The sequence below is a fragment of the Stegodyphus dumicola genome, chromosome X2, assembly GCF_044657685.1.
Source record: "Stegodyphus dumicola isolate Sdum_Otavi_A_Nest chromosome X2, ASM4465768v1".
Lineage (NCBI taxonomy): Eukaryota > Metazoa > Arthropoda > Arachnida > Araneae > Eresidae > Stegodyphus > Stegodyphus dumicola.
The window spans coordinates 106,945,096-106,970,916 of NC_140781.1; the positions used below are offsets into that span (position 1 = coordinate 106,945,096).

Below are 25,821 nucleotides of genomic sequence, written 5' to 3' on the forward strand. Positions count from 1 at the left end.
TTATTTAATAGTTCGTATTTAAAATAGATTAATAAATTTTTTTAATCGTTTCAGTACAATATATCAGTCGTTCCGAAAATTACTTATGCCTGTGTTATCAAATAATAATTTTCGTATTTTGGAAAGAAATTTTGTACAAAACGTTAATTCTATAATTTATTAGCAAATGTGAGCCAGTTTTCCTTGGAATGTCCTCGACGAAGTTTTCCTCCTTCCTTAGGCAGGTATTCTTTGTTTGTATTTAGATGTATTTATGTAAAGCTTAGGATTATTACGTTATGGGAAGTCACGCGGGGGCTATCAGCTTAAGAGAACGGGTGCCTTCGTGGAGAACATTTTAAGGGAACTAGTTCATGTTACACATCGGAAAACTCATAAAGCCATCTCAATCACTGGGATTTGAACCCGGGTCGAACTACCATTGGTAAGCGGTTTTACTACTCAGACGTTGGAAAGCCGTATTTATTTACCCAAACTTATTTATTAAAAATAATACGTCCCTGATGTTTTTTACCTTCGCCAGGCCCGTTTGGGACTCATTAAGAAACTGGTAAGAGCAGGATAGGAAATCTCCTACTGTGGACCAGTGTGTTATAAATGTATTAAGAATGACGGATGCCAGTGCCTTCTAAAAGTATCTGACATAATAAATAAAAAACACTGAAGCATTTTGAATTGTATTGCTAATCTTATTGACAAGCTTAATAAATAAATCTTAGTCGTACTTCTAAACGTTTACTAAAAAATAAGCTTTCTAATTTTTAGAAAATTCTAGTTTCCACGGATTTAAAAAAAAAAATAAATAAATAAAAAATTGATATCTTTAAAATAATCTATCTTCTGAATCCGGACTTCGACATTTATTGATACCGAGCAAATATTGCAACTGTTCAGAATTTGCCATATGTTTTTTTTTTTTTTTTTGTTCCTTTTATCAGAAGAAAATGAGTGTTACTGAATATTTCTGTTTCCTTTGAAATGGGGATATAGTATTTTATCAGTAAGATTACCTTCTTAATTGCTCATGCGCCGCTCTTCCAAAAGGATAAAAGTAGCAGATACTGATACAGTTCTTCCAGACAATATCTTCGCAGTTTAGACGAGGTAAGTATTTTGTACAACATTTTATTTACATTCTGCGTTTCGTTTTAATTGATTATTTTCATATCAGTCATTGTACGATTATTTATGTATGTTCATTTGAGATTTTCATGTTTTATATTCACTTCACGTATAAGGATAATAAATAATAAATGCTAAATGTAAAAATAAATGTGATTTGTTTTATTTTCCATTATTTGTAAGGAGAACAAACATTTCTTGACATTTAAGCCCAAAGTGATTATGCAAAGTCAGAAATTTTCAACTATTGCATTACAGCACATCGTTGTACCGCGAAAAGTAGTTTAGAAGAAAGTTAAAGACAGGAAATTTAGAAACGCATCTTGTAAATTTTTAGATCGGAACATGTTTCACAAAAATCTGATAAGAATAAAAGCTCGGAAACGTTTATTAAAATATCTAACTTGTTATCATTAAAATATGAATATTCTTACCGTTACTGTTTATACAAACAAAATAAATAATTGTAAATGAAAAAAATATAGCAAAATAATATTTCGTCATCTAGAGCACTACGTTATTCAAAATTTGCTTTTTTTATTTCATTAACCATTTCATATTCATTTGACAAGAAAAAGAAAAAAAGGAAAAGATACTTTAAAGCTCCCAAAACTTATATGAATGTGTCCGCTTTTTATTTACCTTTTCTCATTTTAGCAATGACAATAATGCAAATATTGACTTAAGAAACATTATTTTGAAAATCATTACTTTAAAAATAACAGAATGTCAAAAATTTCAGTAACTCACCTCTCGAACATAGTCTTAATACTCAGTTTTTGAAGCGATTGTGCGATTTAGCGACTTTATTTTCCCTGTTTGGTATGCTGCGCTAGTTAAATTTTTTGAAAATCTTTGCTGTAACAAGAAGAATAACACAATGCAGTGTTTACTAGATATTGAAATTTTATCTATGAAGAAAATCAAAAAATTGTTAAGACAAATCATCTTTCGAACATTTTCGAGATATGTGTTAAAACCATTTTTTCTTTTATTACATCATATTTACCCAAATAGACAAAATTTGTCTATAAATTTTGTATGCCCATCTGATGTAAATAAAAATATTTTGTGCTTTTTCAGGAACTCAAGGACTGCCACTGGAAAATGTTGCGTACATTCATAACGGTTTTGCTTGTAGCAGGTAAGTTTCTCAGGATCTTTGGTTGACAATAAAACGCAGTGTTTATTTTTTCTTGTAAATGTATACCTGTCAATGGCAGAGTATGTAAGACCTCTGAATAATATTGCAACTTTGCCCAGGTTCAAATTCATGCCAAACTGCTGGCAGTAAAGGAATTTCAAGGTTTTCCCCACGTTTAACCTCAAATAAGACCTATTTTCTCTCAGAAAGCCCTTCATGAAAATCATCCTATTCTTTAGGAAAATATTTTTATCGTCCGATTAGGATCTGAGATCTCGCATGTCACAAGCGTGAGGAGACTCGAGTTCCAAGGAGCCATCAAATCATTTATAAAATTTTAGAAACTAGTAAAAATGCTGTGTTCTAAGATGAAGGTCTTGCTTTGTGAATTTTTGCAATATTCAAATAAGCTAACCTCTAACTCTTAACGTAATACATGAAATATCGCTTTCCTTAGATAGATCTCCTTCATGCGGTTTGCCATAATAAAAGAAAAAAAGCAAACTTATTTTAAAAACGCTGTTTGTGGTATGAATCAGAAGGCATTCAAAATAATCACCGAGACAAAATCATGTTTGTCCTATCTGCAAACAAGGCCCACCAGCGGCCGAGCGGTAAAGTCGCTGGACACTGGTAGTTCGGTCAGAGGTTCGAATCCCGCGAACGGGTTGGCTGCATGGGCGTTTTCGTGGTTTTCCCCATGTGTAACGTGTATACGAGCTAGTTTCCCTTAGAAAGTCCTCCACGAAGGCATCCCTCCTCTTAGGCAGATAGCCCTAGTGTGCTTTGCCATAATTAAATACACACACCACCTATCTGCAAACATCATCAACAGACGTTAAACATAAAGTACACATTAATAACTGATGCTTGTTTACGAGAGACTTACTAAGGAGCTTTGTTAAGAGTATTTTAGAAATACGCAAGAGTTCTGTTAATCAATGTCTATTATAGGCTGTAATCTGTGTTTGAGTACAAGCTGAGTCTGAGTTAAGACATGATGCATTGTAATTTGTTCAATCATTGCATTAGTGCAAACACAGATTATTAGAATATTTTTAATTCTTGTTGATAAAATACATATTGATCTATGAATATAGAGTAAAATTTCACGCTGAGCGATAGTGATTTCTTGTGAGTTCTAGATATCCGGTAAACAAGTTGTCCCTTCTATCGAGGAATTGCATTCGTTAAATGAAAGGCAAAAAGTAATTTTCTATGATCAGTTATACTAATTATTATTATTATTAATTGTATCAGTAGCATTTTATAATTTATCATTCATTGATATTCTAGATAAATGACACTTTCATGCTATTATTTTTTTAAGGATGATTTAATTTTTTGTTTAAATCTTGAATTATTTCTGTTTGGTTCTTGATGCCGTTATTATTTTTCTGAACTGTTGCTTTAACTTGGTCTGTGCTATAATTGATTGACGCTGTAAAATAGGGAAATCACTATAAAATTTTATATATACTATCAGAGTTCATACCTAGTTACTATCATAATTAGTGGTATTTAAATAATTTTTTACAGTCTTCCTTTAAGGTTTATTTTAAAATATTTTTTTGCCAAATGTCGCACGTGACAGAAAAACATGTCAACTATAATGGAAGTATAAGTTTTCGTTTCCATAATGACATTACTAATACATCTTCCAGGCTAATTTTACTGCTTTCCTGGTTTAGTAGATTTCTAGCATTCCGATATGGTTTCGCACATCCTCGACTCTGCTCTAGAGCACAGGTACATTTTAAGAATTTCTTGCTGAGTTAAGTTACTCTAAAAGATTGTTTCTAAAGATGGCTTAAATTCGATTATTTAATTTAACTGAGCACATGAGATCTATGTATCAAAACTCCATCCCTGTTTTGACAGCACCTTAGGGATTGAAATCTAACAACACGAATCCATCCAGCATTCCCTAACGTGAACTTCTAAACATTGTTTTCAAATCCACAGATATCAGCGCCTCCATTCCGCAAAAATATCACAACGTCCCTAACTTGGCCAAAACTGGAACACTAGCCCATCTGGGTGTCTAGTCAATATCGTGTTAAGTAATATACTGTCAGGGACAGCAAAACTATTAATTTTGAGAAATAAATGGTCGTGAACTATTAATAATTTTCTCACTATATTCTGCACTGTAATCTCACTTTGACTGAGAATGGGTCAAAAGCTAGTGTGATCTAGAGCATTCATGAATGCATAATATTAAGAACTTCCGAACTACAAAAAATACAAAAGTTGACGTTTTACATTGCAGTACTAACTTTTTTAAGTGACATGGTAAACATTCATGGATCAAGAGGCACATTACCTTTTGTCAGTCTGAAAATATGAGTTGCGATAGATGCATTTACTTAAATAATCATGGATTAGATTATTTGGATTTCGGCAAAGTATGCGATTGTTACCTGCTTGGGAAGGATGCCTCCATGGAGAACATTTTAAAAGAAACTGGCTCATATTTACCTAAGACACGGAAAAACCACAAAAAAATCCCCTGCAAGTAGCCTGCGGGTCTAAATTACCAGTATTCAGCAGCCGCTGGTGGGCTTTAAATAATTCTGATATGCTATCAAGCGTTTAATACCAATGAAGTTTTTTTGTCGCAAAATCTGTTTTTACTGCATTCAACGTCAAAGAATACAAATAAAATTTTTTATAATTTGTTAATCTCTGAAATGAATTTAAGTATCGTTTCCGGACTCATCGTTTAAACTGCGAATGCATAAATAATTGTCATTTAAATTTATCTAATGCTAGTAAAATGACGTCCTCCAGAAAATAACTGGTTTAAAAAAGAATACATAAATTTGAAAAAGTTTAGATAAGTCAATGTATTCACGGTAATTTTACAGAGCGTAAACAAAATTAATTACATCAAATAGTTTTTTTTAATGAAAGAACCACTCTGTTCCCATGAATTCCTGTAGCATTTTTTTAACACTTCAGTAAGTAACTGTTATTCGTTTCTACAAAAATTGTATAATGAACACATAAAATTCCAGCCCATACTGATGATTAAAGATAACTTCTTTAAAGCGTTTTAGCTGAGATTCCTAGAACGAGTTTTTGAACGAAAACGATTCCATAACAAATATTACGATATAAATTCAGACACATTTCGTAATTGAACCTTAAAGTGCGTAGTTAAACAGAAAAAACAAAACAAAACAAATCAAAACAAAACAAAAGAAAAAACTGTCCTCGTATGATTTACAGGATAGCAACATGGAAAGTACTTCCAAAAATTATTTGTAATTTAATTTTCTTTTCGTTTGCAATGTAACTTGAACGTGATGTGGGAATTCAAATGAAATACAATTAGACTTCCAAAAGCTTATAATAAAGTCTTTCCCCTGTAAGTAGATATCGTTCACGTGGTTTAGCTTGGTCAGTTAACCAACCAGTCTGTCTCATACTCTATAACAATATAAAAGATAAACTTTCAAAACTGACATCACTAATTTATCCGAGTTACGCTACTCTTGATTCAAAATTAGTTACATGTTATATGTTCAACAAAGAAGTAGGGAATTAGATTTATATCTCAGTTATACAACTGTGAGAAGTTTGGTTTCGCTTAATTAATTACGGCAAAGCCTCAAGGGCTATCTGCCTAGTGATGCCTTCGTGGAGGATTTTCTAAGGAAAACTGGTTCGTATACACGTTACACATGAGAAAAGCCACAAAAGCGTCCATGCAGGCAGCCGTTCGCGGGATTCGGGCCTCAGACTTAATTACAGGTGTTTACCGGCTTTATCAATCGGCCGCTAACGGGCCCCACTATGAGACTTATTTATTTAAAATAAATGAAGTTTTAGTTATCATTTGATATAATGTTTAACGGAATCTCAGTTATTGTTTAATACGTTGGAAAAAATTTGGTGATACATAAATTTAACGCGTTTCTATCGCTTAATGTGTATATTGCATTTTACATGTCTAAAGTAACCTTGAAAAAGTCATTCATAATTCCCATAGCTTTAGAAATTTAAAGAAAATTGCTTATTGAGTATGATGAGAAATTTCTCACGCTGATAGCAATATGCAGTTATGAGCGGGAATAAAGAAATTTCTCACGCTGATAAGTTTATGCTGTTATGAGCATGAATAAAGTTTAGCGGTATCTTTTTTTCAAATATTTAACGGCAGGCAGATATTTGAATTCTTGCATTCATTTGAGCTTACTCAAAATCTGAACTCTTTTCTTTAAGTATGGCTTATCTGTATTTAATTCTCTATGTGATAATGCAGTCTCGAAATCAGTAGCGCATGTTCTGCAAATATGACCCTTCCCCGGCCAAAAAAATAGCGAGTTTTTTTATATGCTTATAAAGCAGAAGTGTTCAAATTTCTGGTGTCATTTAAACTTTATCTTCCAGATTTTAACCTTGACAGTTTAATTCTGGCAATGTAAATGTCAAAGATGATATTTCTTATCTCATTCAGAGTATTACAGGCATTTACTTCCATTTTAGAATGTCAGTAACTTATCTTTATTCTTTTGGGAATTATACTGACTATCTGATATTTCTATAGTAAAGATGTAAGGTCGATATTTCGGAAAAGAAATTGTCAACTCTGCTTACAGTTTTAATTTTTTTATTTATTACGTGCACCGCCATTAGTTACTACACGGAAAGGAATCGATGCTCCATGTAGGACGATTCAGGGAAACTGGTTTGTATCCACGTTAGATATGGGGAAAGCCCCGAAAGTGTCCAAAATTATGAAGCCAGCCCGTAAAAAAATAGAGAAATGAACTACTGACTTTTGATATTATCTGTCTCGTGCCTGAAAAGTTCTTTGTCTCAATTTAGCCTATTACTGTTTGCGTACAAAGTACTGAATTCAAAAGGAGACTTTCGTTGCGTAGTCAGTATCATTTGTGTAGGATTTATTGCATGATTTAGATTAGGCCAAAGCATGCGAGGGCTATTTTTCCAAAAGTAGAGCTGCCTTCGTGGAGTATTTTTTAAAGAAAGTTGGCTCGTATTTAGGTTACATATAGAGAAAGTTGCGAAAACTACGATGCCGCTAGGCCTTCGCCGTGATTTGCGGCCGGATCGAACTAGCAGTGTTCAGCTGTCTCATACCGCTCGACAGTTGGATGGTGGGGGACGGCTACATTTTAGGAATAGTTTCGGCTAATTATGGTATTATTTGTGTTGTTCTCATTTAGCAATGTCTGATTTTAGCCTTTCTACAGCATTTTTAAAAAAAAAACGCCAAGCTGAACTATTAGTTTAGGTTAAATGCGTAATGATATTGAAACTAGTTTAGCAGCCTCAAGACGAATTCGAGCAGACCATTTCTGTTTCTTAGTTATCTATTGTAGAATAATAAGAAAATTTTCTCAGTGTAAGAAGTGCTTTTCCTAGTGAAAGCAGTGCTGCCAGAGATTTTTTGGGAGAATAAAAAAATATCAAAGTAACAGGTGACGCGAAGATTACGTTGACTGCTAGTGACTTCATAGGCTCATGAGATCACATGACGCCTGACGTGATCACAAACTGTCTCCATGTGTCGCGTTAAATTACAGATTTGTAATTCGATTCTTGGTTGTTTTGATTAGACATATTAGGATTCACGAAAATCTTAAAAACGTAATGCTAATTTTACATTGTTTAAGTCTCCGTTTATTCTTTTAATTGATTCTCAGTTAATTTAGGCCATGATTTTTCAGTTCATTTGTTCATATCCATTTAAGTTGCTTGGATTAATACTGTTGTACTGATTCTTTGAATATGTGATTTATTTTTAACAACAACAACAACAACAAAAAAAAAAAAAAAAAAAAAAAAAAAAAAAAAAAAAAGCCTTCAGTTGACATATACATAGCTTGCAATAAATTTTTGTCTCATCCACTTTCCTTCTGTCTAACCAGTTATGAATGAACTTAAGCATAGTTTTTCACTTTACTCATAATTCGTACTTTAATTAAGACAGCAGCTATAACCTGACTTAATAGTTGGAATCTAACTCGCAGATCTCTAAAATATTAAACAAAGCAATCAGTCAAACACGAGGAACAGTGCGTAATTTATTGCTGTGTTCACTATTCCAGATGGTATAGTGGTTAGGGGAGCCTATTGCGATACTGAAGGGCCCGGTTTCGAATCCTGGAGAAGGCATGCATGTTTGTAAATTTATAGTGTCTTTGTTGGCATACAGGTATACACTCTATATACATACCGAGCTGAAAGTCCCGTCGAGAGGTTGGTGGCACGGGAAGAGGGGTAAGAGACCCTCGGACCCGTCACTCCCCCGGGGTGCTCATCAAAATTGGGGCGGAACTGAGTGAAGTCGTACTGTCACTTGTCACTGAGTGAAGTCGTACTGTCACTTGTATCACTGTCACTTGTCACTGAGTGAAGTCGTACTGTCGTACTGTCACTCAAGGCTTTAGCAAACAACAGTCGCAATTTTGCTGTCCTGTTGTTTGTGTTGTTATATTGTAGCGGCTTTGTTGTATTGTATATTGTAAAATAGTATTGTATTGTTGTGCAACAACAGAACAAAACTTTACAGTTCTAGCTATTACTTTAGCCTAGATAATTATTTTTATTATAAATTCATTTTAATATATTTATTATAGTAACATGTACATATTTTATCATTCATCAAAAATTTATTAAGGAACTAAAAAGTAGCACAAACAAATGATGGTGTAGCATTCGCAAAATCGAACGGACAAATTCGCAAAAATTCCCAAATCGCATGGACATATTCCAGGAGCATAAATTTCTGAAAAGTAGCAAATTTTCGAAAAATCGCAAGATATGTCAACACTGAAGGAAAGACGAAACCACTCTTTATTACTTTCACAACAGTGGAAGAAACGAGTAAGAGAAAAAGGAAATAAAATTTATTTCGTCACAGTCTATCGATTCGAACGATTAGATAAGGCCCACCAGCGGCCGAGCGGTAAAGTCGCTGAACACTGGTAGTTCGGTCCGAGGTTCGAGTACCGCGAACGGGCTGGCTGCATGGGCGTTTTCGTGTTTTTTCCCATGTGTAACGTGTATACGAGCCAGTTTCTTTAGAAAGTCCTCCACGAAGGCGCATCCCTTCCCTTAGGCAGATAGCCCTTGAGGCTTTGCCATAATCACTCACACGAACGCTTAGATAAATGAATGTTTGTGCTCAATTTTAAATGTGAATTTCAAGAGTTCAATTTTATTTTCAAAACAATAAATGCTCTTTAGAATGTGATAACACATACTGTGTCGGTCACCAAAGCAGAATCTCCTCCCATATCTTTCTGATAACTCTTGATATTCCATTCCGTAAGAGGTGTAAGTCACATGCGCATGAAATGTTACGCAGTGTCAATCTTAACACTAAAGAAGCTTTTAATGAGTAGTCTGTCACTTGAATTTTTCGTTTGAATGAACTGATATTAGGCAAAAATCGGCTTCAATGATAAAAATATGCAAGTAAAATTTGTTTTAATTGTAAACAGAAATGAAATTTGACTGGGCAACGTAGCATCTGCACAAGCACAGGACTTTATTGCAGTACGCTGTGTATGAATTTCTGAATATTTTGAATTAGGTCTGAGTATAATAATTATATATAAGGGAAGTTTTCCAAGCTTAGACGCTCATTTTTTCCAATTGTATACGAGCCAGTTTCCTTTAGAAAGCCATCGATGAAGGCATCCGTCCCTAAGGCCTATAGCCCTCGAGTGCTTTGCCATAATCGAATAAACCAAACCAATTTTTCTGAAAAATTGCATATGAATTTGCTCTTCTAGCCCCTTCGCGCCGACTGTCACGTATACGTGCCAGCAACGAACGCACTTACCTACCGGCCGACACGCAGGCGTGCCAGAGGATTGTTCCATTCTCTACCGACTGTCACGTATTTGTGCCAGTTCTTTGGAACGTTTTTAAAACTATAATTTCTGCCACAAGATGGCACTGTATGTCCATATGGTTTCAGATACATGTAAATTAGACCTTCTACTCGAAATGAGAGAAGCATGACTCACATACACGTGTTTTTGATTATATAAACAAACGGGGAAATAAATGTTTCCGAATGGCGTGATTTATGACGTCTTTTTAAATCGCACTTTATTCGCACGTGGTAGTTGTTTACTGTAAGTAGAGAAGTTTTATTTGCTCTAAAGCGTTGGGTATTTCGGTTTGCAGTTCAGTTTTTAGAAAATAATTAGATCTTGTTAGACGTGAATTCTTTGTTTTTACCGTTGCAATGTCGAAGTGTCGAAAATGTTTAACAGAGCATGAAATAGCAGAAATGATGCAAAATATTTCAGATATTGATTCTGAAATTCTGAAAGATTAACTGAAAGACATTTTCCAAAACTTTGTTCAGAAGAGACTGATAAGAAAATGAGACGACGATGCTTCGTTTGTTCACATTCCCGGAAAAATCCTCCAAAACGGCAAATGAGTTATTACGAGTGCAAGGAATGTAACGTAGGACTGTGTGTAGATCCCTGTTTTCAAATTTTTCATACGAAAAGAGAATTTTAAGTAATATATTTAGTTTTCAGATGTATAATGTTAAAATTCATAAAATGGTGAGTAATTAAAATAAAATGTGTAAAATATGCATTTAAACAAGAAATAAGGTAATTAAAGTTTATATATAAAATATTTATAAAGCATAAGCCGTTTAAATACTCTATAGAGCATTATTAAACAATGCGTTGATACTTCGGAAATTTCATGGATTTAGGCCTAGTAGCAAAAAAGCCCCCGGCCCTGGAGAGACGCTCGCGTAAGACACTGTCGGCTTCAGCGATAAGCGCGCGTTTTCGCTACCCGGCTCGAAGAGGCTAGAGGTATATAACAATGAAAAATTTAGCTGTTGATGTTAAATAAGAGGTGGTCCGAAAGTTTTAATAAAAGACATGATATGGCGATTTTTGAAATTAAAAAAAAATTTTTTAAATTTGAAATTTTGAAAATATCGCCAAGCTGATTGATTCACACATCGAAAATAATAGGATAAATGAAGCGATAAAAAGCGAAAGCTACACATTGTGGGTGTTAGTATGCAGTAACTTAAAATGAAAAGACGACAAAAACTGGAAATTCTAGAGGGAAGTCATTTATCTTGCTGTAGAAAGATGTCTCACAGTTAAGAGTGATTAAAAAGTGTACACGCTTTTTGTGATAATAAATAGGTCGACTATGGATTGAATGCATAGCGCAGATGAGGAGCAGTTAGAATAATCACAGCAGTAACCTATTTTACACTAATTGAAATTAGCGACCTGAATCGAAATACAAATTTCAGAAATGCATGCTGCCCGGCTACCCAGCGGAAAGACCATTAAACACAGGTAGTTGGACATTAACACATCCAGACGAAAGTTCTGGCTACTTTAAGGGATTTTCACTAAGGGTAACATGAACACAAGCCAATTTATTTTAAAGTTCTCTGTTTCTTTTTTCAATTTTTTTTCCGAGCCTTTTAGACTTTTGGAGCTCTTTCTCTCAGTAATAAAAATGATACAAATTTTCTACCTGTCTAAATTAACGTTCAATTTATTTTGGACACATTAAAGTTACGCGTCATTTTTTACATCTTTTGCTATGCTTAAATTATACTGTTTTTTCTTATAATCCCTTGATATGTAAGGCATTTCCACCCCCCTCCAGATTCATTATTTGACAAAAAATTTGTGAATTCATTCTGAAATGTATTTTCAGATTCAGTTTCTTCCATTTTTTCGACAACCATAATTTATGTTGGGCTTTCATATTCTTTTAATAGTCCCAAAATAAGATGACGATATTTCAGTTTAATAGTCTCTCTCATAAAGTCTGTTAATTTCAATATCTCTTTGTATAAAGCAACATTTGGACCACATTGTATGCATTTATATCTCCAAACTGAGACGTAGTTTATAACTAAATATCTCATCTAAATGGCTAACGATTTTTTTGCTTCATTAATCAACTTGACTCGAACTTAGTTATTTACATTTTTCAAAAATGGAAATATTTAGGTGAAAAAATGTTACAGCTTGCATATAAGTAAATACATATAAGGTAACCTAGATAAAGCGTAAAACAACTCTTTTTTAATTATTTTAAAGAAAAGATTGCAATGTTGTTCATAGCGGGAAATAGTTTGAGAAGATTTTCTTTACCTAAGGCTATTAAAAGAAAATAATTTTTAAAGCGCAGCGGGAAGAATTCTGCCTGCGAAAATGTTTGCCTCGTGTGAATAAAATTTGTATTTCTTTTCTGCTCATTTTAATTTCATTTATAGAAACTTAGCAGTTAATGTATACTTAATAGCTTTCAATGCGAGTGCGTATAATTTACTGCAGTTTTTTTCCTTTCGAATCAATTTAGTTTAGATTACAGTATTACTGAGAAATTCTTTTTGTTAGTTAATATATTAAAATTATCGGAATACACATAAAACTACAAATAGTTTTGTTCATTTAAATAGAAACACATAACGTTTAAAATAGTTAATTTCTAAATCGATGTGAATAGGAAACTGGAAATACACAAATCTAAGTAAATTTGGCTATGCATTGCTGCTTCAGAGATTCTGGGGAATTTTAAAATTCTGCCCAATTTCGTCCAAAAATTCGCCATTGGAAGAAAGAACTCTGTATTTATTATTACTACTGTAATTTTTGTATTCGCTATAGAATATTGGGGGGGGATAAACTTTTCTACTGGTATGTATTTCTAGGGCCCACCAGCGGCCGAGCGGTAAAGTAGTTGAACGCTGGTAATTCGGTTCGAGGTTTAAATTCCGTAAACGGGCTGGCTGCATGGGCGTAGTTTTTCCCATGTGTAACGTGTATACCAGCCAGTTTCCCACAGAAAGTCTTCTAAGAAGGCATCCTTCCCCTTACGCATATAGCCCTTGTGTCCTCGACCATTAATGTCAAATAATGAAATATTATTTGACATTAATAATAAACCAACTGGCAATCAAATTAGAACGACTGTCAAGCTCTCTAAATTTCTATTTTGCAGATACTTTTGTATTAAGCCTCCTTGTCTTTTATGAGAAGTGGGTTCCAGATTATTATTTGAACATATTCTGCGTATTCTATCTAGTGTATATTGAAAGAATATGAAAAAAAAACTTTCACAAAACTTTTTTCTAGGTATCATCTGTGAATAAAAACTATGCCTTTAACGTAATTTTAAATGAAGACTGACGAAATAACTCCCGGGTCCTTCTACTCCGTACTTAAATTGGAAACCTATTCGAGTACGCGGTTTTAATTAATGTAGTACATTACAAATGTGATAATGATTTCTTGCACCAAATAATGACAGTTTCAGATACCTTAATTATCGCATAACTGTGTTAATTAGCAATTGTAAGGATAAAATTACCTGGATAAGCTACTGAAATTCTGCCTGTTCCATTTTCTCCTTCAACCTGGTTACGTAGTGTGTGTGTATATATGTGATAAAATCGGCGACACAAAAGCAACTTACCCTAACTGGCATATAGCTTAAAGGTTGTAGAACACTAAACTGTGAGCCAGAACTAAATTAAAAATCTCAACAGTTTATCTCTTCTGGACCTATTTTACAGTTTTTTCTCAATTTTATGTATATTTTCTGGAACATTCACTTAATAATTATATTTTAAATGCTTTAAAGCTATAGCTTAAATTCTACTCGAGTATAGAGAACGTAGGCTGTGGTATTTCTTAGTGTATTTGTAAAATCGTAATTTCAGTCGCAGTCCCAATTAAGATTAGCTCCAGTGTTTTAATTTATTATTTAACGATGTCATTTAATTAGTTAAATATTTAATTTTATTATTTATTAATTTAATCATTTTCGTTTATCTTTTCTGACGGCAAACCTTAGGACTTTATTACTTTTAATTTTAGGAAAAACCCTATTCGAAATTGATAAAATTTATGAAAGTGTTAGAATTTTTTTTTTTTTTTTGATTAAATATTTTAATTTTTTTCATCGAAATCAGAGCGTAGTTTCTATTTTATTATTGTTAACATGTAATTACAGCGAAAATATGAAAATAGCGAAAGTTTTTATTTGGGATCAACCTTAGCATTGATCTTTTAAGTTTCCTTCTCTAAACCCCATTTTCTAATTTAAAGAAAAATTAAACATATTTAATATATAAGAATCTGCAGCAACTAAACAGGATATATGATCTCCTATTTATATATCATAAAAGCTCATTTCTTATAAAAAATTAAAGCTAAAAATGAATGTACTTGAGAGTAAACATAAATGGTTAAGTCTGTGCTATTTACAGTGTAGTGCTTTAAATTCAGTAAAGAATAACCGCAATGGAATTCATGCTTACAGATGGATATATATATATATATGTTAATGTAAAACAAAATGGCAAATAACATAGCCTTTTGTATGGAAGATAAATATATAATTTACTTGAATGAAATCCGAAGTATAAAATATTTCTGTTTTTTCCTAAATTTTAACATTGGTAAAAGGAATGAAAATACAGCCTTGTATTTCCAAAAGTTTTCATTTTAAAGGATGCAATGATAACAGTCCCGATCGCTGGTTTTAAATAACTGTTCATAAATAACACAGATTGACCATTACCTCTAAATATTATTAGTTTAGCCGGGTAAGTTCCTTGGTAAACATGGTGGCTGCAAGGGGTTTTCGTGATTTTCGCCATCTGTAATGTGAATTCAAATTTTATTTGTAATCTTTCATGAAAGATTGCCTTCTCGGGCAGATAGCCTTTGCGTGCAGTAAAGGCGTAATCCGTTACATTTCCCTTGCTTGCTGCAAGAGTAATTTTTCCATAATTAGTTAAACAATCATTAATCGGCATAATCAATTAAATAAATCATGCATTCGTGCAAATATTAAAATAGCATTAAAATAAAAGTGCATAAAAACATAAAATACTTGCATATTATCCCGTCGACAATGAAAATTGGCTACCATCGCACTATGAAGATTGGCGGAAATCCCGCCAAAACTGCACTAGTTATTCATGTAGACTTCTGAGCTATGCTTTTGTCTTGAAATCTTAACAATAAAATACAATCAGTATCCTTTCATTATGCTAAATAGCCGTTGCTGAAGTATTCGAGCCACTTCGTTTTTGTGATTCGTAAAAATGTTTCCACCGACTTCTGTTACTTTGCTAGGCCCTTCGATTTTACCGAAAGCATTCTTTAGAACGCTTTATAGGTACAAATTTCCCACAGGTGGTTGTTCCAATCTATTGCTGTTTTGTTGGCCATATCCAGCTGTTTTTTTTTTTTTTTCCACTTTATAACAGATATTAATTCTTTCGACCAGCTATAAATGAACCGGAGTTCGGTCACGTAATTCTACAGCCATCGAACTTCCCCGCCTTTTTTTTTTCCCAAAGTGCAAGGAAAAAATAAAGCAATAAAAGCTAATATATACCCTTATGAATAAAAACAAATAGTGGCTTATCAAGAATCAATCGGGTTACATCAAATGAAAGATTATATGGGTGCGTTATGACGTCACGCATGCCTATAATTAGCACGAAGTCACTCTGCTTGGGTGCAGTTTCCCGGTAGACGGGGCGACTTGATAGCGAATATAGTTTATAATGATCTTCATATGTTTATAAATGCAGACTTAATACTAAAGAAAACATTCAGAGTTTTAAGAATTAATCATTAAACGTTTCATTCAACATTGCATGAAGGATTGGATTTCTTTGATTACGGCTAAGCACACTGTGGCTATTTTCTTAGGAAAAAGGATGCCTGCTTGGAAAAGCTTTTAAGATGATGGTTTTAAGAGAAATTGGCTCGTATCCACAACTTGTGCGTGGCTAAAGCAGTGAAAATGTCCATGCAGCAAGCCCGCCCGTCGGGATTTGAACTCATGTCGAACTATCACTGTTCAAAGAATTTACCGCTCAGCCGCTGGTGGGCGCCTACGTGTACAAGAGATTTATCGTTTATCGCTGATGTTGAATTTTGATGTCTTTCCAATTTAATTTATTTATTTAAAGATTAATTTGTCGTGGAACATGAGAAATTATAATTTCTATTAAAGAAATTTGCTGCCTTTATGTAGTAAAATTCCTTTAAAGAGTGGAGATCAGCAGAAGTCCAGTGTTAAAATCGCTGAAAAGTGATATTTTTGTCCGGAATTCGGATCTCGCCGAACGGGCTGACTGCATAGCCGTTTTCGTTGCTTTCCCCATGTGTAACGTGTATACGTGGGGGGACACTTTCCATAACAAACCCCCCTTAAGTAGTTAGCTCTCGGATGCTTTGCCATAGTGAAATAAACCATACCAAACACTTTAAAGGGTATTCACCTGGGTATGATGAATGGGAAAGATTTTTAGAAGACTGATTGTATATTTATTGCCTCCATATTTTATTGCCTGTGACTTTCTTTCTGCTTACCACGTCGGTTGAAAACATAACACTATTCCGTACATCATATTCTAGCTCCGTGTCCAAGTTAAGAACCATTTTGAGCAACAGATGAAATCTAATTAACTGTTTTATCATTTCTTTTACAAAACGGTTAATTACTCTAGATTTGTTCCTATATAGATTTTGAAACAGTTTCTTTATTGGCAATATAGGCTTTCAAAGGCCAAGAGTTAAAATTTAAGTCATTATGTAGGTTAAATATATAAATATTGCTTTCACAAAATGCAAGATACAGCTACAGTAAGTGCAATTATCTGCAATGCAATTCATTAATGAATTTTTTTTACGGACTTTACTTAGTATTTCATCTTTATAAGTATGTTTTCCACTGGGACTACTTGTGCTTGATGATGTGTAATTCTCCGAACGTATGATTTTAATTTAATGTATTTAATGTTTAAAGACATCTACAAAATTTGGTTAGACTTTTTCTTGAAGTTTTCTATCTAGCATGCTATTTCTTGTAGATCAATCACTTCCAGCTAAGCATTCACCAGCGGTCCAGCGGTAAAGTCGCCGAACGCTGATTTCGACCTGGTTCCGAATCCAGGTAAATCACCTGGCTGTATGGGTGTTTTTATGATTTTTCCCATACATAATGTGGATACGAGCCAATTTTGTCTCGGAAAGTGCTCCTTGAAGGCATCTTTTCCCTTAGGCAACTTTGACATAGTCAAATAAATGAAACCAAACCATAAACCACATCCAGTTAACTGTAGAGAACGGATTTATAGGGTCCCCAAAATGTCATGTGAGGCGGGCCTGCCACTTCGTAAATCCTCAACTGATTGAAAGTTATGCAAAAATTCTCAGATGGCGCATTTAAATGGATTTTTGAAGCATGAAAATTTCTTTTGTTGTTGCGTGAAAGCCTGAAAAGTGTTGCTGAAACTAATTTTTTTTAGAAAGTAAGTAGCTTTGGCATGCTTTTGCCTTGATCAATTACTGTTTGTCACGAGAGCTAGTCTCGCCGTTATGTTTAACTGGAGGCGGTTAGTGTAGTAACAGGCTTTGTACATTGCAAATAGGGATGAATCAAGTGAAAGGTTTCGTTCTTACTTTGTTTCGGGTGAAAGTTGCCTTACGGGAAGGACAAAACAATACCATTACGAGTACTTTTAGTAAAAGCTAGAATCGGGAAACTTTGCCATTACGTGCACTAAGATGGCAAACTTATTGTTTTTCAAGTCACCCCTTTGAAAAATGCCTTGCCGTAGAAATAAGAACTAACTCAACTGTAGACATTAACTGGAGGCGCTCTTGTAGAAAGCAGTTAGCAACCAATTTGAAAGAAATTATTTAAATCGCAGAAGAGTAAGGGAAGAGAAAATTTTCGTTTCATAATTTTTTTGACAATACTATAAGCGTATAAACGAGAGTCAAACACCAAAAGAATAGGAATAGCAAATATTTCTATGTTCTACTCTTGCTTAGTACCCTACAGTAGTTAAGTGAATAAGCCTGTTGAATACTGAAAGTTCAGTCAGTGATCGAATCCCAGCAAAAGCGGAGTGAATATGGAAATTTATCCTTTTTCCCATGTGAGACGTAAATACGAAACAGTTTTCTTTAAAGTCCTTTCCGAAAGCATCCCACCCCATAAGGTTGATGATAGGCATGACCATTACCTAACTATACCCTAATTATGTCAAAATCTGTCTTTCCGTAGGCGAAGGGCTTCATATTTTGACTACTTGTCAGGTATTGTAATCGAATTAGATATAAAATTTATATGAAATATTTTCAATTAGTGTTGTTGTTGTCTTGTCCATATTACATGAAACAATAGTTGCCAGAGAGAGGTTGGATTTCTATTTCCCACCCCCCAATTTTGATTGAGAGCATCTCGGGGGGGGGACGCTTCCGAGGATCTCCCCTTCAACCAATCCACATGAGAGGACTTTCGGCTAGCCGCATATTTAGAGTGCCGCCATGCCGCATCGACATTATACATTTACAAACATCATGTCTTCTCCGGGATTCGAACCCAGGCCCTTCGGTACTGTAGTAGGCTTCCCTAACCATTATACCATCTGAGCGACTTCAGTTAGTGTTAAATTATGTATGAAGTATTTTCGAAATTTAAAACGGCAAAATAATTCTTAACTCATGGGTCTATATGAAAGCACTGCGCGACTTTTCTACTAAACTAGTACATAAAAGCATTACATATTTATATATACATGCATAGTATAATAAAAAAGCAATTGGTAAACATTTAAAGTCTTATTTCATTAAAACTGCAACAGAAGAATAAAAACTAACAAAGTAGCGCATAACTACTATAGAAAACTGTGCTACTCATATAAAAAATATTTCCCCCAAAATAACAACTTAAATAAGATAAATAGGAAAATTATGTACAGATTTATTGAAAAAAGCCCATCAAAAGTCGGTCAACCCCACAAAAGTCATCATACAGTTGATTGGTTCTTAACTAAATTTCCATATGTGACTGTTTTTTTCCCTTTCGGGTTTATAAGGACACCTCAACCATGCGTGAAATTCAGAATCTTGATTCTCTTTTTCAAAGGTGATCGTAGTTTAAATAATATATACAAGGAAAGAAATTTCTTTAAATGAGAGTAGCTCATTGTAAACTTGCGGCATTAAAAGAAATCTGGTAGTGAAATAGCTAAAATTATTGGGAAAAGTAGTGTAACTGTACAGACCATAATTAAAAATTACAAATCAAGGAGAAACGTGCCAACAAATCCGGAAATGGTCGTCCAAAGAAAATTAGTCGTCGTGAAACACGAACTTCAAGTAAAAAAGTATGCAAAATTAAGTGAAGATCTAGTGACGATAATAAGAAAAAGTCAGTCCAGAAACTGTGCATAAAATTCTTCGATTAGCGGGCTTTAATGGCAGAGCTCTAAGAAAAACAGTACTATTTAGTGATAAAAGCAAGTTAAGTGTTTCTAGAAGCGAAGCTTGTGAAGAAAGATTTCGCGATGGAATAATGAAGAAATGAAATCGAAATATTTGATACCAAATGTTTAACATTGTCGTAAGTGTGTAATGGTTTGGGGTTCAATGGCAGCGCCTGGAGTAGGTAAATTAGTTTTCATAGATTGCATTATGGACCGATTCATGCATGTGAAACTATTGCAAAAGTAATCTATCATTTTTTGAAAAATTGGGACTAGGAAGCAGTCTTTCAACAAGATAATGATCCCAAAACATAGTGCTAAGATTGTTATGGAATATCGGCTTTATAAAGCACCCAGTCAACTGCAGTCACCACCCCTGTCACCAAATTTAAACCCTATAGAATATATATGAGATGAACTTGATTAACAGAGATCTGCCAGTATATTATTACAAGCAAAAAAAGTCCAAAGGCACCAGTTCAACGAGCATGGTTTGAAATTACAATAGACACAACAAATCTCGTTCTGTCTATGCCAGAAAGGTTACGAGCAGTGATAGATTGACCACCAAGGTATTAATACTATTTTTTCATTCATTTGACCAAAAAAGCAGTTTTTCTTCTCTTTGTATTTAGAATTTTTCATGCAGTGTATCAATTTTTGTAATATTATGTTGAAACTCAACAAACTATGTTTCATTTTCTTGATGCTAATGAAGGTGTTTTTACGACTGCATGTAGACTTCTGTGATGATGCGTGTGTATATATGTATATAATTTTTAGAACCCATTATATACAATTACGTTCAATACGTCTTGGTCCTAATATTAGCATAAGAGATTAATAATCTTATATATTAGGTCTGAAATCGTGATAATTACATATGATTTTATATGACAGTTGCTGTTTCCTCCTAAACTTCTAAAACTGCTTTGCGGCTATAAAATGTAACATTTCACGATTATGCGAGTATGTCAAAAATGTGGCAAAGGAAATTTCAGGCTTTGAAGCTGTATGTGCATGATGTTTCAAGTAGGTTTAATGTAGATAATTAGATGCATGTAAATTATTTCTAAAATATAATAAAATTTTATTTTACAGGTTCGGCTTTGGCATCCCCTTTAGCCAATCAGTATATAGATGGCGTTTTGAATTCAGCGCTGCGAAATGAAATCAGAGCTCAAAGACTTGATCCTGCTGTTTTGCAAGATTTCCACACAGAATTTGAGGACAAAGTAGCTATAATTGGCAAAGTGAAAGGCAGAGCTGATTACACTAAGGGCAAACTTACTGGCTTGTCTGACGCTCGAAGATACTCTGAGTGCAACGGGCCCTACTACAGTTTTGGAGCAAAGAGCATCAATTGCACAATTTCCTTCGATAACCTGAAGATGGAATATGATGGAAAACTGAAGTACGGGAAAATGCCCAAGGTCAACATCAAGGCCAAAGCAAACATCACGAATACTGTTATATTCATCGAGGTCTCAAGCGCAGCACAGCATATTCCTCCCTCGCTGAAAAATTTCCTTTTCCAGCATGTAGGATACATGCAGATGAAATTTTCTGGCTTAGGACCTCTGAATAAATTTACGAAATTTTTAGAAGAAGGTTTTAAAGCCTATGCAGAAGCACAGATTTTTAATTCCATGACCCAAAGATTTCAGTTGGCCTTAAATAGGGCTGTTAGTCTTGTTCCTATGCCAAATTAATAAAATATCTTGAACTGTAATTCATGTCAATAAAAATAATAGTGCGTTTAATGCGAGTTTATTATTATTATACATTATTTTATACGGTATTTAGTAAATATATTTCATTTGTCTGTTTACACCTTTGGATCATGGAAAGGACAATTAAAATGTTTATAGGTTAAGGCAAAATATATAAAAAGTTTATCATTTTAAATAATAACTTGCAGTTACGCTTGAACGTAATCGTTACACTATTGACGCTACTGATTAAATGAAGAGCAATTCGAAGAAATGTAGTTTTCAAAATACCGTATATTCCGACATATAATGCGCACTTTTTAGCACAAAAAAAAAAAAAAAAAAAAAAAAAAAAAAAAAAGAGATCGAAATTCAAAGGTGCGCTTTATACCCCGGATATAAAAATGATAAGTTTTAAAAATAAGGAAAAGATAAGAATAAAAAAATTTATTTTCTACATATACCTAAATGCTGTTACTAGCGATTTTGATGATTTTCTAGGATCCAGTTGGCAACATTTTCTTTTAGGATAGGCCATTTCATTACCCTTTTCCGAAAATCATATTCATTATTTAGCATATTCATTATTGTGCTTTCTTTCTTCCGCTCATGTATGGACCTTTTACCAGTATCGAGCATCCTTGCTGCAGCGTGATTTCCATTTTCTTTCGCAAACTGAATGACTTTACATTTGGAACCAGCACTATGTTTGTTCCGTTTGGTAGGAGCCATATTTACTTGCTAAAAGGAATGCTAAATGAACTGCATTTTAGTTAAAGGAAATGCGATTTACAAAAGCTTTCGATGTTGACTTCAGAATCACGACTTATAATGACTACAGAGAGTCTTCCGACTCCGTATTCCGCGAATTCATTCGGGTCGGAAGTACATTCGTATCCCAAATTATATCCCCCATTCTCTCGAAACCTTAGAATAACATTCTTGTGCGCAGCTACATTGAATACAATCAATCCTTTTTGCAGATTTACTCCCTCAAGCACTTTCCCCCATATACATATTTTTCCTCTTATCATTTGCTAGTTCAGCATTGTACGAAAGCCTGCGAAAAATGTTCTATTGAATAACTTCAGAAGATAACAGCATCACACATGTATCTTTCAGGTTTCTTCATAGAGAAAAGAGTGCTATCAGAAGTTTAGATTTAAATTTACAATATATATAAGTGAGCTTTTATTTTTAAAAAAATAAAAAAATTCGTAAAGCTCAAAAACAATTTTCATTAAATGTTATACCTTAAAAAATAAATGTTTTGATATGATTATTGCACTTTTTTCGTATTTATAATACTTCTCATCACTTCTAGAAGTTCCTAGAAAAATAGCTGCCATAGGGCTCCAAAAATGCATTTCCCGAAAACTTCCAGAATGTTGTCAAGTTAGCGAGAAATCATCTGTTGCCAAGTCCGTTCAGGTGTGTTTCTGGCCATATTTCGCATTCTGATTGAGATAGCTTTAGAGTTCAAATGCTGATCGGTTCAGAATTAAGATCTCTAAAACATAATACACGGAATAAACCTTTACAAACACAACAAGTAGCCTCTGATTCGGCTATACAAAAATACTGAATTGAATTCCAAAAATAAATGGCACTCAGTAAATAAGTTGAATAAATAAAAAAAAAAACAAGACATAACACAAGGAATACTCAAAAGCTGAAGAAAAAAAATATTTACACGAATTTACAACAATTTATATTTGCATTAATACTTTAATTTTTATGGTTCTATGAAATATTTTTCGTGTTAATCTTTTATCGCAAACAGTTTTTATGCGTAAACCACGACAATAAAAACTTATTAATATTGATCTGTCATATTTCAAGGTGAAGTGATAAGTGCATTCTTTTTATGTAGACCGTGCAGAAAGTATTGGGTCAGTTCATAAATTCGTGCTCATTTTTTGGTAAATTTTTAAATAATATAAAAAACACAATTTAACATTTTAATCAATTGTATATTTTCCTTCATTATCTACAATGTTTTGCCATCTTATGGGCAGCTTTTTTATGCCATTGAGTTCATCATGCCGGGTTCATCATCAATGCTGCTTTTTCCAACTTTAAATTTTTTAAACCATTTCTGGGCAGTCCTTACACAAATAGTGTGTTCACCATGTACACTATTAATTTTTATCGCTGCAAACCTGGCAGATTCACCACACGAAAATAAAAAAATGTAGCACAGCACGTTTGTACTGATTATCTATATTCATCTTCTATGGGTACTAAAATGCGTTCGATATTTACGAAAGTTGGTGATGAACTGAATAATATGTTAGTCAAACGATGACAAGTTTCAACAGGTTCAAAATTGTAGTGTTTTAGTAAATGCTTCATAGTGAATTCTAAACATACTCTTAATGCGCATGAACTTATGGACTGACCCGATAGTATCCGATTGGTTATAAAAATGAAAGGAAATCACTTAGTTAAACAAAGCCTTTTTATTTGAAAACAAAAACTTTGGGAAAATGCATTTCATACCAGCATCCACCGCACTGAGGCACTTATCTTGCTAGATGACAAGATTTTACTTTTGCACTTTTGCTCGCAGTCCATTTCGAAAAGCAGTTAGTTTTCTGAAACTCTTTATTGTCAACAAGGTAATTTCCATCAAAAAGTGTTCTAATTTTGTGAATAAAAAGTAATAGCTCAGATGAAAGAGTGTATGCTGCATGCTCCCTCACTTGAAACTGAAAATTCCTGAAGTAAGAGATTATTATAGAGGATGATCACTTTTTTGACAGAAAGAGGTTTGCTATCAATGAATTCCAGCAAATGGGAGCTCCCCTTTTTAAATGAACTGGCTGCAAAAAAATAGGATGATACCGCACAGAAACAATGTTTCCGGTATGAAATTGCTCTGATTGATTATATAGGAAAGGTACCCAAGATATGTGCTTTCCATAAAATCAAAACAAACAAACAAACAAAGCCTCTCTCCTCACTTCCTTCTCTCGTTCTATTTTCATTTTTAAAGAAGAATTGTAGTAAAAAATCCGATAATCCGGCACCTGTGTATCTGACAGGAGTGTTATTGAGTTGAGAAACAATTGACAATATTCAGAGACAGTATATGTTGTAAATATTTATATAACAAATTAATACAGTAAGGAAAAGAAGCAATTTTTCTTACCTTGGCTTCTCGACAGCGTCGAGCATCATCATAGTCTTTAGCAATCCGAAAGAAGATTGTATACGAAATGGTCGACGAAATAAATTTATTTAGCACATTAACAGATGTTTAGCGCAGAATAAAAAAATAATTAAATTTTTCGCAGTATATATATATATAGTGTTCAGTAGAGAGTTGTTATGACACAGTTTTTAAGCTTTCCCATCGGATGAAGCTCACACAGTTCCTTCATTAAAGCACACCTAGAGTAGAAAGTTTATCGCCTTATTGGTTGTTGAGGATGTCCATCATTGTTTACTAAGAGTATCATAATGAGCGAATGTTCTGTTGAAGAAAGTAAAGTCTTATGATTAATTCGTTTGCAATACTAATTTGTCTTTTGCCTCACTTTCTGAAGATGAAAATTGCAGACTGGAATAAAAAAGCCAAATATGAGCCAGTTATGGAAATTCAAGCTAAAGTGAAGCGTGATTAGGAAGAAGGTTTTTATTAACATTACTTGATGCAAGGCTGATGAAGCATTAAATATATTTGCGGAATTAACACGACATAATAACCACAAAATGGTGGAGAAAAATGAATTTTCCTATTCTCCTTTATATCTTTAAAAAAAGGTGGATATTCGAACTTTGAAAAGTCTTCATGCAAGAGCAGTATGGTAGATTCTAGAACGTAAATTGATTAGGAATAATAAATTTTGCATATTTTGTTTGTCTTCTAGTATATTTTCAGTCATTAAATATATTTTTAGAGTTACTGTGTGCAGAGCCTTTTTAAAGTTTTGCCTTCTTACAACAAGTTAAATTATGGTTACAAAATTGGATTTTAATTTTGAAAAGTCCAGCTTATTTAATAGTAATTTAGCATTATCGAAATCTGGACCTTACCGGATTATTAAATGTTTACTCTATTTCCTGGGTCTACCTCGTATGAAATAACATGTGGCTTGCAATGCAAAAAAACACCTGAATTCTGATTGCACAATCTTTGAAATAACGTAATATTTCGAATCATTAAATAAATTTCAGTGATCTTTAACAAGGATGAGGAGCTATGGATCAAAGTCCGTTTTGGGTGCTCAGCATTTTTACAAAAATCGTATTCGTGCAGCCTTTTTTATTTCTTTTTTCCAGAAAAACAAGAAGTCTGATAGGATACGAAGAAAAAGAAAATGCTTGATGGATAAAATGCATCATTTGAAAAGCTGATCTCTATATAGAATATTTTTGCAAATTACTGCTGAATGTATAAATTACATCTATAAATTGAAATAACTTTTAATGGGATAGCATTCATAAAAACACATCGCAAATACTTTTGATTAATTCTTGATTAGTATACTGTTAATAACATAGACTTAATCACGAAAAAATGAGACAACGTACTCGTA

At 33.6% G+C, this 25,821-nt stretch overlaps 1 protein-coding gene across 1 annotated transcript; it reads left to right on the forward strand.

The window, feature by feature from the left end:
* The first annotated feature begins 1,016 nt into the window (after nt 1-1,016).
* On the forward strand, nt 1,017-21,328 carry LOC118202870 (uncharacterized). Its single transcript, XM_035375080.2, has 3 exons — nt 1,017-1,104; nt 2,206-2,266; nt 20,667-21,328. Exons 2-3 carry the CDS (start codon nt 2,230-2,232, stop codon nt 21,275-21,277), a joined length of 648 nt encoding a protein of 215 aa, XP_035230971.1. The 5' UTR covers nt 1,017-1,104; nt 2,206-2,229; the 3' UTR covers nt 21,278-21,328.
* Nucleotides 21,329-25,821: the final 4,493 nt, after the last annotated feature.

Excerpts from the sequence above, each read along its gene's own strand:
- LOC118202870 (XM_035375080.2), top strand. The coding sequence starts at position 2,230 with ATGTTGCGTACATTCATAACGGTTTTGCTTGTAGCAG. Across the intron at positions 2,267-20,666 it reads AACGGTTTTGCTTGTAGCAG|GTTCGGCTTTGGCATCCCCT; the intron begins GTAAGTTTCTCA and ends TTTATTTTACAG.